This window comes from Rhinoderma darwinii, chromosome 11 (assembly GCF_050947455.1).
Source record: "Rhinoderma darwinii isolate aRhiDar2 chromosome 11, aRhiDar2.hap1, whole genome shotgun sequence".
Lineage (NCBI taxonomy): Eukaryota > Metazoa > Chordata > Amphibia > Anura > Rhinodermatidae > Rhinoderma > Rhinoderma darwinii.
Genome location: NC_134697.1, coordinates 87,742,727 through 87,758,515, shown reverse-complemented (window position 1 = coordinate 87,758,515; position 15,789 = coordinate 87,742,727). Strand labels below are relative to the sequence as shown.

General features: G+C 40.8%; 1 protein-coding gene across 1 annotated transcript in view; it reads left to right on the top strand.

The window, feature by feature from the left end:
• The first annotated feature begins 3,542 nt into the window (after positions 1 to 3,542).
• Positions 3,543 to 15,789, top strand: part of LOC142663715 (uncharacterized) — a 31,329-nt gene continuing 19,082 nt past the window's right edge. Inside the window, exons 1-6 of the mRNA XM_075842500.1 lie at positions 3,543 to 4,039; positions 6,571 to 6,693; positions 7,197 to 7,385; positions 11,041 to 11,284; positions 11,402 to 11,493; positions 12,867 to 12,954. Of these exons, the coding sequence (XP_075698615.1) occupies positions 6,631 to 6,693; positions 7,197 to 7,385; positions 11,041 to 11,284; positions 11,402 to 11,493; positions 12,867 to 12,954 (676 nt within the window). The 5' untranslated portion in view covers positions 3,543 to 4,039; positions 6,571 to 6,630. The remainder of the gene's footprint in view (positions 4,040 to 6,570; positions 6,694 to 7,196; positions 7,386 to 11,040; positions 11,285 to 11,401; positions 11,494 to 12,866; positions 12,955 to 15,789) is intronic.

Here is a 15,789-nt window from a genome sequence, read left to right as displayed (position 1 = left end):
TTTCCCAGTATGTTATATGGTGCCGTGAAAATCGACAACACGTTCCGCAAAAAAAAAAAAGCCCTCGACGGGGCTATATCAACGGAAAAATAAAAAAATTATGGATTTTAGAAGGTGGGGAGGAAAAAACAAAAGTGAAAATCCATCAAATTACTGTGGCGCGAAAGAGTTAATGTACTGGCATAGATCTATATGCCAGTACATTAGCCTGTTACTGATTGTACAGTCAGTGGTTAGGGCATACCTAAGTATGCCCTGACAACCGGAAATATGGTCAGGCAGTCCTGGAGTCCTTCAATGGACCCTGGGCTGTCTGCCCATATATGGTATGTCCCTCTATTACGTCAAAGGGATTCCCTGTGACACGATCAAAGGGGGGGTGTCCCTTCTCATTTTCCTTTGAATGCCACGATCAGCTTTGATCGCGGCATTCAAAGGTTAACGGGGAGATCAGAGGTCTCTTTGATCTCCGCCGTTAAAACAGGGCTGTGGTTTTGTAGTACAGCCTTTGCCCCGCTCCGGATTGTGCAGGCACACTTGCAGTCAGGTCTCAAGCACACGACCGTAGTAATTTTTACTGTCCGCAAATCCAGTCATCTACATATCTGGCCCGCTGTCCGCAAATACAGTCCGTAGTGTATCAGTATTTACGGCTCCACAGAAAAAACAAAAGGGGAGGCTATAAATGATGTCACCATGTCCCAACCACTTGAGAAGGTATAGCAACGCTTCCACACTTACGGATGGATACGGATTCACATCTGTAGCCGTCTGCAATTTTGACGGCGCCCATAGACTTCTATGAGCGAGTCCGTGCCGTAATTGCAGTCAGGAATAGGACAAGTTCTATATTTTGAAGATCATTTCTACGGCCCGGACACATCCGTAAAAATATGGAAAGGTGTCCATGACCTATGGAAATGAACGGGTCCGCAGATTTTCCGTAATTTTAGATTTATGCTAATTCGTTTCTTAATGCCCAACTGGGCGTGTTTTTTAACTTTTGACCAAGTGGGCGTTGTGAAGAGAAGTGTATGACGCTGACCAATCAGTGACCAATCAGCATCATACACTTCTCTCCATTCATGTCCATTTGTACTCAGCCCATAGTGATCTCGCGAGATCACGCTGTGCTGTGAGTAAGTCCCACACAAACTTTACCGAAGTGTCAGGATTGTGAATAGACATGGCGTCCTGGCTGGAGGTGATGTCTATTCACTCTCAAGACACTTCAGTAAAGTTACTGTGGGAGTATGTGACGGCACAGCGTGATCTCGCGAGATCACGCTGTGGAGTGAATACAAATGGACATGAATGGAGAGAAGTGTATGACGCTGATTGGTCACTGATTGGTCGCTGATTGGTCAGCGTCATACACTTCTCTTTACAACACCCAGTTGGTCAAAAGGTAAAAAACGCCCAGTTGTCTATTAAGAAACGAATTAGCATAAATCTAAAATTGCTCATAACTTGCTAAAAAATTATCGTTTTTCAAAATAAAAACCACTGCAGTTATCTACATTACAGCGCTGATCACATTATGTGGAAGACAGGGCACTTATAATGTGGTGACAGAGACTCTTTAAAGAGGCTCTGTCACCAGATTCTCAAATCCCTATCTCCTATTGCATGTGATCGGCGCTGCAATGTAGATAACAGTAAAGTTTTTTTATTTTAAAAACGTTCATTTTTGGCCAAGTTATGAGCAATTTTATATTTATGCAAATGAGGTTTGAAATGGACAACTGGGCGTGTATTGTGTTTTTAACTGGGCGTGTTTACGTGTATGACGCTGACCAATCAGTGACCAGTCAGCATCATATACTCCTCTCCATTGATTTACACAGCAGCGATGTGCAGCCAGATACACAGAGATTAACGTTACTGCAGTGTCCTGATAATGAATACACATGAAATCCAGCCTGGACGTCATGTGTATTCACAATCCTGACACTTCTCACTCTTTTCTGTGAGATTCCCGCAAGGCACGTGTAATCTCGCAAGATTACGGAGGTAAACGAGATTTAGTTTCCCTTGCGGGAATCTCACAGAAAAGAGTGAGAAGTGTCAGGATTGTGAATACACATGACGTCCAGGCTGGATTTCATGTGTATTCATTATCAGGACACTTGATTAACGTTAAAGAGGCTCTGTCACCAGATTTTGCAACCCCTATCTGCTATTGCAGCAGATAGGCGCTGCAATGTAGATTACAGTAACGTTTTTATTTTTAAAAAACGAGCACTTCTCTTCAGAACGCCCAGCTTCTGACAGTGCAGATCTGTGACGTCACTCACAGGTCCTGCATCGTGTCGGCCACATCGGCACCAGAGGCTACAGTTGATTCGGCAGCAGCATCAGCGTTTGCAGGTAAGTAGCTACATCGACTTACCTGCAAACGCTGATGCTGCTGCAGAATCAACTGAAGCCTCTGGTGCCGATGTGGCCGTCACGATGCAGGACCTGTGAGTGACGTCACAGATCTGCACTGTCAGAAGCTGGGCGTTCTGAAGAGAAGTGGATGATACTTCTCTTCAGAGCGCCCAGCTAGTAAAAGTAGTAAAAACGCCCCGATGTACGCACATAATACACGCCCACTTGGACTTTTACTTTTAAACACGCCCACTTGGACTTTTGCAAGCCTCATTTGCATAACTACAAAAATGGTCATAACTTGGCCAAAAATGCTCGTTTTTTTAAAAATAAAAACGTTACTGTAATCTACATTGCAGCGCCTATCTGCTGCAATAGCAGATAGGGGTTGCAAAATCTGGTGACAGAGCCTCTTTAATCTCTGTGTATCTGGCTGCACATCGCTGCTGTGTAAATCAATGTAGAGGAGTGTATGACGCGGACTGGTCTCTGATTGGTCAGCGTCATACACGTAAACACGCCCAGTTAAAAACACAATACACGCCCAGTTGTCCATTTCAAACCTCATTTGCATATATATATATAAAATAGCTCATAACGTGGCCAAAAATGAACGTTTTTAAAATAAAAAAACGTTACGGTTATCTACATTGCAGCGCCGATCACATGCAATAGGAGATAGGGGTTTGAGAATCTGGTGACAGAGCCTCTTTAAGTCATTTTTTTACGACTAAGCTTCCACGTCAAAATCAGCGCCGAAAATGCAACGTGAACGGTCCCTTACAAAATGCATAAGAAAAAGCAGTCGAAAAAAAACGTAAAGAAAGACATTTCAAAATCGACCTACAAAATCCTGAGAAAATTTTGAGGCAAATTTTTTTTATGCATGACATAAATCTCTGTGTGAACTGACCCTTACAATGTAATAAATAGAATTTTTAAAAATTCCAGTCACACAATAGAAAGCTGCACATTTCCCTGCCCCCTCTCAGAAAAGCAAGGTCACCAATACAGGCACCACACAAAATGAGAAACCATAAAAACGGCGCCACCTGACCTCGTGGCCATAAATCACGGTCACCTGACTCCCGCTCACTCCATGGATTGGTCGCTAATATATTCTAGCCACGCCACAGGTGTTTGAGCTTGGCACTACAGGAGAAGTGGCGGCCATTTTTCCATAAACAGGATTTATAGTAAATGGGACATAACACAACCTGTCGCCTCAGTCCCGTCTTTTCCCTTTCTTTCTGTTGCCATGTGATTAAATGCACCTGTATAATAAGTATATGCGTTGTTTCTGCGGCAACACAGACGGCGGCCATTTTGTTAGAGCCAAGCTACTGTACTGCGGACATTTTTGTATAAGCCAATATACCGATGGCGCTCGTTTTAGTTCCTCTGAAGAAAAGAAAACTCTGATTCCTTATCTAGACTGTTGTTGTCTACATTCGGCCATGTTGTTGTAGATAATATAACAGAAGATAATATAACAGACGGCGGCCATTTTATTGTAGCCGCTCAAGCAAACCGTAGAAAGCATCTCCATCAGACTGCCCTATTGTAAGCACAAGACTACAACTCCCAGGATCCCTCTGCACCAACCATCAAAGCAGGCTGACAGGCTGCTTTGTGTGACTGGAATGAGTGGTGTCCCCAAGAAGAGGTAACCATTGTCCTTTACTGACATTATCCACTATACATAAGCCCTAACAGTGGGCAGGGCTTACCCCATTGTGGGAGGGGATCTGATTGATTTGGGTGTGGCAATAATGCTTTGATTTTTGGGGGCTATGTGACCCACACACTACTAGTAGAATAAATTAGTAGAGAACAAAATTAAGTGTCATAATATGATTATTACAAAGTCAACGCTGGGAATTCTGGGTAATATCGGGAGCGGGCACAGTGGCCCCATTGGAGAGATGGCAGTGGAAAGCGGTCAATGAAGTAGAATGCGCGCCAATGTCCGACCACTCGCCAAAAAGTCAGTGTCTGGAAAGAGAGACCCTCATAGAGATGAGCCGGTATGGACTGTAAACCTCCATGTTGCGTCCTGCTCCTCCCTGGCGGTCTAGTGATTAATGCCCGAGTGTTTTCACCGGACTAGTGATGTCATTGTGTGGCTACAATGGCATCACTCTTATCAGACACTTCGTCTAGAAGGCTTGGTGGATCCGAAAAGTTGAGTCAGCTGTCAGTGGAGCTTTAGCCACCACGAAGACTGAATAGTCCAGTGATTAATCATCTCTATGGAGGTGGCTTACTCGAATAGGTGGCTGGGACCAGTGATGTCATTTCATGTCACTTGTATGATTGTCAGACGCATGGATAACCAGAGACTAATCCCATTTTTTGGAACGAGGGTGTCACGTTGGGTGCGTGGACCTACTGGGCCGTACCGCCTTGACGGTATGGCAGCTGGCCAATAGGGCGCAGGTAACAGTCTATAGTTGGTATAGTGTACCTGTGGCCGCTCAGACAGTAGCAATGACAGGCTCGGCTGGGATTAGGCAGCGGGTAGACACTAGGCTTGGTGTAGCAGGACAGGCGTGGTATACAGCACAGCACGACTACAGCTCAGCACGGCACTTGACCAGGTAGCACAGGATACAGGTACAGGAACGGGGAACACTGGGAAACACTAGGAGACCATTTGCTAGATAAACTTAGGGTACGACAACAACGCTCAGACATGGGAGGAAGAGGCTGGGCCCTTCTTATAGTGCAGGGTACTCATGGGCTAATTTAGACATTAAACTCCGGTGCTCGCTGACCCTACGGGACCCGGCCAAGGTAAGCGGAAGTGAGCGCTGGAGTCTCCTGAGGAGGAGACTGGGGCCAGCGCTCACAGAGCCATGGCTGCGGCCGTCAGGAGGTGAGTGAACCTGACGGCCCGCGGCCATGGGCATGACAGAGGTTAGAGTGATCCACTCCCCAGTTAGCTTTAGGCTTGCTTCACACGACCGTGTCCATTCTTTGAGATACGGACCTTATGTCGGCCGTATTTCCCGGACCGAATAAAGTTCAGGGAGTTGGGCACCTAGCATAGTCATCCATGATGCTCAGAGTCACTGACAATATTCCAGCGGAGAGGCAGGGACCCTTAACATGATACATAACTATGATGCTAGGAGTCCGGCTCCCTGAACTAAATTCAGAACGGGAAATATGGCCGACATACGGTCCGTATCTCATAAGCAAGCCTTATATTAGTTATCTGCTCCACTCGTAGTCTCCATGAGAATTTAATTTCACCAACCAATCTGAGACCCAATAGGCAAGAGACCTATAAGAAATGGCTGCAATGGCATCGGGGTACTGTCACTACTACATTGAGCCTGCATTAAATTGTGACCTTCTGCCGTGTCTTGCTCTCCACTGGTGGTCCAGGGTTTGGTGCTTTCACATCTGGCTTGGACTAGTGATGTAATCACACGACTATCGTGATGTCACTCGTTAGACACGAAGCTGACCAGATCCACCAGGCCCTCTAGGCTAATAGTGGAGTAGACAGTAATCCACTCTTCTCCTAAGTCTAACGTGGAGCACCGCTTTGTTACTGAGGAAGTAGTGAGATAGTGCCATGCGGCTGAAATGGACCTTCAACACTATTTTACCTCTATGTTGGATCCTGCTCTTTCCTGGTGGTACAGAGGTTAATGTACCAGTGCCTGGTGGTTTCGCTTGACAGGTGACTTGGACTAATGATGTCACCACAAGGTCTTACATCACTCAGTTGGCGAGACCAGTCTAATTGGCCAAGCTCACTATAATTCTCGGTGGAGTGGAGAGCGATGCACTACACTGTCAGATTGAAACGGCAGATCCTACACAGCCCCATCAAAGCCAATCATCTGTGAGCGTCAGAAAGGACTTTCATGCATGCTTGACCACCGCTCTATTAAAGCTCCTCCTGACTGCAGGGGGTGAAGTGAGGAGGAACGTGGGGTTCGGAGCCCCCTGTTCTTGCGATCTGTGGGGCTCCACACGATCTAAGTATGTAGCCACATCCATGCATAATGTACTACTTCTGAAAACAATTACCAGCAGATAAAGTATAGGAAACATACCCCATACATTAGCCCATAAGGACACGTGGAAGCGAACAAATTGTGGCCCATTATAACTATACATAACCTTTGTGATCAGTTCATTTATGTGTTGCATTTATTTGCATGATCATCTCTGCTGGAGGTGGGACGTGAGAGAAATCTTCTAGAAAGTCGTAAAAAAAATAAAATATCAAACTAGAGGATGGAGATGGCGGAGAGAATACTAAGCCTCACCCTGGAGATCATCTACCTGCTGACTGGAGAGGTGAGGGATTTTGGGAATTATGTCACATGACCTCACTGTAATTTCTATCAATTAAAGCGACCCTCCGGTCTCAGAACAAATATATAATACTAGTAATATTACCTGGTGGCCTCAGGTTGCCCTCTCTGACGTGGATCCACTGTATTAGGGTCCCCTCTGTGTTTTCTCAAATTGGCCACAGCGCTTCTCAGACTGAGTCTAAGACACTCCCTCTGTTTACGGATTGGTCAGAACTACTCACGTGAACAGCTCTGGCCAATCCGAGAACAGTGGGAGTGTCTCTAAGAAGCGCTGTGGGACAGCACAATGAGGAACCGAAGATCCACGGTAAAGGGGCACAATTGGGGGGCACCAAGTAATATTACTCCATACACACCATCATATTTATAATGTTGTCCCAGGACCAGAGGGTCACTTTGATGAGATGAGGATTCTGAGAGTGTCATGGTGACATTTTTACTATGACTTTGTGTAAAATTGTCAATATTTATCTGGAAAATTAGGATTATGGACCTGTGAAAAAGGCTGCTAAGAATATAACCCCCAGTATTGTCCCCCATGAATCAGAAGACTGGAGCACGACCCAGAGCTGCATCGGGGAGCCCCCACTTCAATCACTGATACATGGAAGAAACAATGAGGAGAAGATCGTAGCACTCTCAAAAAAGATCATTGAGCTTCTGACCGGAGAGGTGAGGACTGCCGGGAATATTGAGACGTTGTATCCAAGGAGGAGTCTGGGCAATAACTGTATTTCAATGTAATAAAGCACGCTGCAACTTTTGTTTCTTTTTCAAAAATTTATTTATCAAAAAATTCAATTGATAATAAATACGTGAAGGTCATTGACATGATTAATCATCACCCGCAGTGCAAGAAAGTCCACAGAACATCCAGATGAATATTTATCACATGGAGGTTATGGTTCTGCGCGGAGACTCCACGAGGAGGAAAGATTGGCGTCTTGCTACGCCGGTGTGACGTTTTGGGGGTCCGCACCCTTTCTAAAGCATGCGCAGTGAATCCCTCCACCGATATAAACAGTCATGAGACGAACATGTTACACATTACTTCTAAAAACATAGAACAAAATATACATGAGTTGGATGGAAGAATATAAGATATATTGCCTGATGCTACATAAAGATTCTTAGTGTTCTTCTATTTTCCTTTTTCAACTAGCGGCATGTACCGTATTTCCACGTATTTCCTTAATCGCCTCTAGGACATGTATCTTACGTACTGTGAGCCAAATCAAGGATGTAAGTTCTAGAGAGGGCAAAGACAATCTACATTACAGATATACGGTAAAGTTAAAAAAAAAATTTGAGACCTTTAGGATTAGTGGATTCTAATGTATAAATCCAATAGACTTTTCTGACCGGTTTCTCGTTACTTCTCCCGATTTCTTGGCGGATACACCATTTCAGCTCAAACACTTTGTTTCATGAAAATTCCCTGCGACATTGGATTCCCCAAATTTTTTCTAAAATGTTTCTGGTCACGGTGGTTTTATTGCTTTATCTTTCTCTTTAGTTCTTTTTTATCATTGATTTTTTTGTTCACATGTTCTTATCGCTGAGCGATGTTTGTTCGGACGTATTTTTGCTGACCCCGCCATTTGGCCGACATATTTTGCCACATTTACATTTTTGCAATCACACTTCTAGTAGCCTTTTATTGCAAGTTTACTGCCCTGTGTCGGATGACTTAGGGTATGTTCACACAGCTTATTTTCGGCCGTTTTTCGGGACGTAAATTGCAGAAAAATCGGAAGCAGAACGCCACTAAACATGTGCCCATTGATTTCAATGGGAAAAATGGTGTTCTGTTATGACGGGCCGTTTTTTTACGTAAAAAAACGCCCGCGAAAAGAACTGCATGTCACTTCTTGAGCCGTTTTTTAAACCGTTTTTCATTGACTGCATAGAAAAACAACTCCAAAAACGGCCGTAAAAAACGCGAGTTGCTTAAAAAACGGCTGAAAATCAGGAGCAGTTTGAAAAAAGCTCCGTATTTTTAGATGTTTTTTTATTAAATGTGTGAACATACCCTTATTGTTTCTCCTTTTATGATGGAGCTGCAATTTTGGCAGGATAAACAACGAAATATTCAATTTTTGGGGGTATTTTAAAAGATTTGTGTGGCCATTTTTTTCTTATATCTGCATATATAAGTTGGTTGGATAGGGATTTTAGGTAAACAAAGTTTTTACCAAAAATGGAGCCATATTGAGGATCATGTTTTTACATTTCCCAGTATTTCTCAATTGTTGCTTCGATCGTTTTAAAGTGACCATTCTTTATTTTTATTAACTTTTTCATTTTGCTAACATCGTGGCCCATTATTTCAATCTCATTTTTATGATAACCTCTGTCCTCAAATTGTTTACTTAATTTGTTTCTTATATTTGTGGTCGGCACTGCGACGAGCACGAATAAAGTGACTTTTTGGAATAACTTTATATGTTTGTGGTGCATGTGAACTATCTTGTCTTAGGTTATTTCTATCGGTGGGTTTCGAATAGAATGTGGATAATCGATTATTAGTAATTTTGTTATTTTCAACATCGAGATAATGTATTTTATCCATATCACATTTAAATTAGAATTCTATTAAATTGTGGCAATTATTTAAGTATTGAACAAATCCATCAAGTCGATCTTTACCTCCATTCCATAAAAGGAATACATCGTTTACGTAGCGTAGCCACATTTCAATATTATCATTGAATATCATTGAATTCTACATTTCTTAAATGAATAGATTCAAATGAAGACATAAAGATATTTGCATTATCGGAAACTACAGAGAACCCCATCGATGTCCCCTGCAGCTGCTGGTAATACTCAATACAAAACCATGTTACATTGGATTCATCAAGTGTCTATGTACCTTGGACATTAAGAGCCTAATATTCCATATAATGTAGGAATGATGGCTGTGAAACTACGGGAATGAAATAAAAATAAACAAAAATCTATTTACACATATGATGGTCGCTCTAAAATTATCAAAGCCACAATTGAGAAATTCTGGGAAACGGTAAAACATGATTATGGCTCAATTTTTCGTGAAAAACCCAGATTCGTTTACTGTAAGGGTAAATCCCTATCTAACCAACTCATACACGCAGCTAGAAGAAAGACAAAAAAAGCCCAAACACACCTTTTTAAATACCCCAAAAATCGGAACTTTTCAATGTTTATCATGCTAAAATTGCTACTCCATCATAAAAGGAGAAACAATAAGTCATCCGACATAGGGCACTAAAGTTGCAATAAAAGGCTACTACAATTGTGAATGCAAAAATTTAATCTATATGCTAAAATGCCCTTGTGGCAAAGTATATGTCGGCCAAACCGTACGGTCAACTAAAATATGTCTGAACGAACATCGTTCAGCAATAAGAACACGTGAACAAAAAAAAATCAATGAACAAAAAGAACTAAAAAGAAAGATAAAACAATAAAACCACCATGACCAGAAAATTTTGGGCAAATAATATGGAAAAACCAATGTTACAAGGGATTATCATGAAATTAAACAAAGTGTTTGACCTCAAATGGTGTATCCGCGAAGAAATCGAGGGAAGTGACGAGGAACAGATCAGAATCAGACTTCTCCAAAGACAAGTCTATTGGATTTATACATTAACCCTAAAGATCTCAATGAAATGCTCAACTTTACCGTATATCTGTAATGTAGATGGTCTTTGCCCTCTCTAGAACTTACATCTTTGATTTGGCTCACAGCACATAAGATACATGTCCTAGAGGCGATTAAGGAAATACGTGGAAATACGGTACATGCCGCTAGTTGAAAAAGGAAAATAGAAGAACACTAAGAATCTTTATGTAGCAGCAGGCAATATATCTTATACTCTTATATTCTTCCATCCAACTCATGTATATTTTATTCTATGTTTTTAGAAGTAATATGTAACATGTTCGTCTCATGACTGTTTATATCGGTGGAGGGATTCACTGCGCATGCTTTAGAAAGGGTGCGGACCCCCGAAACGGCGTAACAAGACGCCAATCTTTCCTCCTCGGGGAGTCCCTGAACAGAACCATAACCTCCATTGGATAAATATTCATCTGGATGTTCTGTGGACTTTCTGGCACTACGGGTGATCATAAATCACGTGAATGACCTTCACGTATTCATTGTCAATTGAATATTTTGATAAAGAAATGACAACGTTTTTGAAAAAGAAACAAAAAGTTGAAGATTGGAAGCCTCCCCACACAGAACGTTAAAACCCAAGTGGACTATAATCCTTTACATTGGGTTGCACTGTTTATTGCTATTACTGGGTAATAACGGTATCAATGTGTGTGTCAGGTTCCTATAAGATGTCAGGATGTCACCGTCCATTTCTCCTTGGAGGAGTGGGAGTATATAGAAGGACACAAGGATCTGTACAAGGACGTCATGATGGAGGAACACCAGCCCCTCACATCACCGGGTAAGAGGGATCTGTACAAGGACGTCATGATGGAGGACCACCGGCCCCTCACATCACCGGGTAAGAGGGATCTGTACAAGGACATCATGATGGAGGACCACCAGCCCCTCACATCACCTGGTAAGAGGAGAATTTTATCGATAATAAAGGACAGAGCTGATTTGAGGGTCATCTAGAAAACCACATCATCTGATCATCTCATATAAACCGGTCATTCAGTCACTGTGTTTCATACAGATGGACCTATTAAGAGAAATCCACCAGAGAGATGCCCCTGTCCTGTCTATCCTCAGAGAACAGAGAAATCGAATATCAAATGTGGCCATAAGGTAGGTAAAGCTTAGGATCATGGTGGCTCTACAGGCGCCACAAGATTGGTAGGGAGAGGATACCTCATTAATCTTTTTAGTGGAAGGCCCCAGATAAGTGCAGGATTTACTGGAATAAACTCAAGCCGAATTTTACATTTATAGGTAGGTTTTTCCTACCGAAATTATACAGCACTGCTCATTAATTTTAATACATCATCCAAATCATCGATTTTGGGGAAATGAATAAAATAAGTTAGATTGTGTTAATAATGACTTTACTGTTTTTAGGCAAATAAACAAGTTTTGTACTCATGAATTTTGTTTACAAATGAATTGAGCCTGGATTTCCTTAAATTTTCTCTTATCAAAGTATCCAAGTAGCAAAAATCACAGCAGTGTAAACGCGGGGAATTCTGTCGGTCAATTTGTCTGAATCTTCTGCTCCGATTGCAGCCCACTTATTTTGTAGCAATTCCCAAAGGGGATTTCGGCTTGTAACTTGCACATCTCGAATACACCTGTCCACATGATCCCGAAGGAGTTCAATTGGATTGCAAACGGGACTCTGGGGTGGCCAAACCGCGTTCTTCAGCACCTGATGTCGTTCTTTTCACTGAATATACTATTTGCAAAGACAGGAGGTATGTTTTTGGGTCGTTAGCTTGCTGAAGTGTGAAACCACAACCAATAAGACGGGTGCCGTAAGGGCTGGCACGGCGTAGCAGGATGTTGTAAGTCACCACCACCGAAACATTCCCAGACCATAATGCAACTTCATCCATGCGTGGGTTCACCTGTCTCATGACAAACAAACTTTTGCCTCTTGGACCCAAAAACCTCAAACTTTGATTGGTCTGTGAAAAGACTAGTGGTCCAGTTCCTGTACTTTTGAGCCCACAGCAGCCTCTTCTTTTTATTTATGGGCCTAAGCAACGATTTTCAGGCCGCAACACATCCCTCCAAGACACCGGCTACAAGGCGGTGTTTGACAATCTTTTCTTCCAGGTTTCCATCACAGCAGCACAGATCTGAGGTCTTGTTTGGAACCCGCTCTGATCATTTTGTCCTTCTGTTTTGTGGTCACTCGCGGTTGATCAGGTCGTGGTTGATCACGTACACTCTTGTTTTAAAGGCATTTCTTGAGGGTACACTTCACGCCACCAAGAGAAACCTCCAGACGAGCAACTTCCTGCAGACTATGCCCTACTTTCTTCAAAGTGACTATGGCAGATTGCTTTTTGATTTGTAACGTCTTTCTGAAACAGTAGAGACTAATTTCTGTGCAAAACACACCTATCACACTCATTCATTACAGATAAATCGACGAATATGCGGTTGTATTGAAATAATTGAGCAGTAGTGTATATTTTTATTTTTTATGTATAATTTAGGCCCAAGTTCATTTTATAGAGGAAGATGAAGAAGCATACATCCAGGGTGATCAGCAGGAGAAGGACATTCTTACAGGGAGCCCTACAGGTATGTTGCAGGAAATAATTTAAATACTGACCCAATAGATGAAAATGTAACTACTTTAATACTTCCCTGCCCATGGACAATATTATAACTGCTGTAATAATGCCCCCTTTGGACAAGACTATAACTACTGCCACCTAATGGACATGTATAATTACTGTAATACTGCCCCCTATCACTACTATAATACTGCCCCTATATAAAAGACTATAACTACTAAAATACTGCCCCCTATATACAAGAATATAACTACTATAATACTGTCCCCTATATACAAGAATATAACTACTATAATACTGCTCCTATATACAAGAATATAACTACTATAATACTGCCTCTATATACAAGAATATAATTACTATAATGCTGCCTCCTATATACAAGAATATAACTACTATAATACTGCTCCCTATATACAAGAATATAACTACTATAATACTGCCCCTATATACAGGAATATAACTACTATAATACTGCTCTTATATACAAGAATATAACTACTATAATACTGCCCCAATATACAAGAATATAACTACTATAATACTACCCCTATATACAAGAATATAACTACTATAATACTGCTCTTATATACAAGAATATAACTACTATAATACTGCCCCAATATACAAGAATATAACTACTATAATACTGCCTCCTATATACAAGAATATAACTACTATAATACTGCCCCTATATACAAGAATATAACTACTGTAATACAGCCCCCTATACACAAGAATATAACTACTATAATACTGCCCCCTATATACAAGAATATAACTACTATAATACTGCTCCTATATACAAGAATATAACTACTATAATACTGCCTCTATATACAAGAATATAATTACTATAATGCTGCCTCCTATATACAAGAATATAACTACTATAATACTGCCCCTATATACAGGAATATAACTACTATAATACTGCTCTTATATACAAGAATATAACTACTATAATACTGCCCCAATATACAAGAATATAACTACTATAATACTGCCTCCTATATACAAGAATATAACTACTATAATACTTCTCCTATATACAAGAATATAACTACTATAATACTGCCACTATATACAAGAATATAACTACTATAATACTGCTCCTATATACAAGAATATAACTACTATAATACTGCCCCCTATATACAAGAATATAACTACTATAATACTGCTCCTATATACAAGAATATAACTACTATAATACTGCCCCCTATATACAAGAATATAACTACTATAATGCTGCCTCCTATATACAAGAATATAACTACTATAATACTGCCCCTATATACAGGAATATAACTACTATAATACTGCTCCTATATACAAGAATATAACTACTACAATACTGCCCCAATATACAAGAACATAACTACTATAATACTGCCTCCTATATACAAGAATATAACTACTATAATACTGCTCCTATATACAAGAATATAACTACTAGAATACTGCTCCTATATACAAGAATATAACTACTATAATACTACCCCTATATACAAGAATATAACTACTATAATACTGCCTCCTATATACAAGAATATAACTACTATAATACTGCTCCCTATATACAGGAATATAACTACTATAATACTGCCCCCCTATATACAAGAATATAACTACTATAATACTGCCCCCTATATACAAGAATATAACCACTGTAATACTACCCCTATATACAAGAATATAACTACTATAATACTGCTCCTATATACAAGAATATAATTACTATAATGCTGCCTCCTATATACAAGAATATAACTACTATAATACTGCCCCTATATACAGGAATATAACTACTATAATACTGCTACCTATATACAAAAATATAACTACAGGGTGGGCCATTTATATGGATACACCTAAATAAAATGGGAATGGTTGGTGATATTAACTTCCTGTTTGTGGCACATTAGTATATGGGAGGGGGGAAACTTTTCAAGCTGGGTGTTGACCATGGTGGCCATTTTGAAGTCGGCCATTTTGTATCCAACTTTAGTTTTTTCAATGGGAAGGTCATGTGACACATCAAACTTATCGAGAATTTCACAAGAAAAACAATGGTGTGCTTGGTTTTAACGTTACTTTATTCTTTCACGAGTTATTTACAAGTTTCTGACCACTTATAAAATGTATTCAAAGTGTTGCCCATTGTGTTGGATTGTCAATGCAACCCTCTTCTCCCACTCTTCACACACTGATAGCAACACCACAGAAGAAATGCTAGCACAGGCTTCCAGTATCCATAGTTTCAGTTGCTGCACATCTCGTATCTTCACAGCATAGACAATTGCCTTCAGATGACCCCAAAGATAAAAGTCTAAGGGGGTCAGATCGGGAGACCTAGGGGGCCATTCAACTGGCCCACGACGACCAATCCACTTTCCAGGAAACTGTTCATCTAGGAATGCTCGGGCAGCACTTTGAACACATTTTATAAGTGGTCAGAAACGTGTAAATAACTCATGAAGGAATAAAGTAACGTTAAAACCAAGCACACCATTGTTTTTCTTGTGAAATTCTCAATATGTTTGATGTGTCACATGACCCTCTTCCCATTGAAAAAACTAAAGTTGGATACAAAATGGCCGACTTCAAAATGGCCGCCATGGTCAACACCCAGCTTGAAAAGTTTCCCCCTCCCATATACTAATGTGCCACAAACAGGAAGTTAATATCACCAACCATTCCCATTTTATTTAGGTGTATCCATATAAATGGCCCACCCTGTACTATAATACTGCCCACTATATACAAGAATATAACTACTATAATACTGCCCCCTATATACAAGAGTATAACTGCTATAATACTGCTTCTATAAATA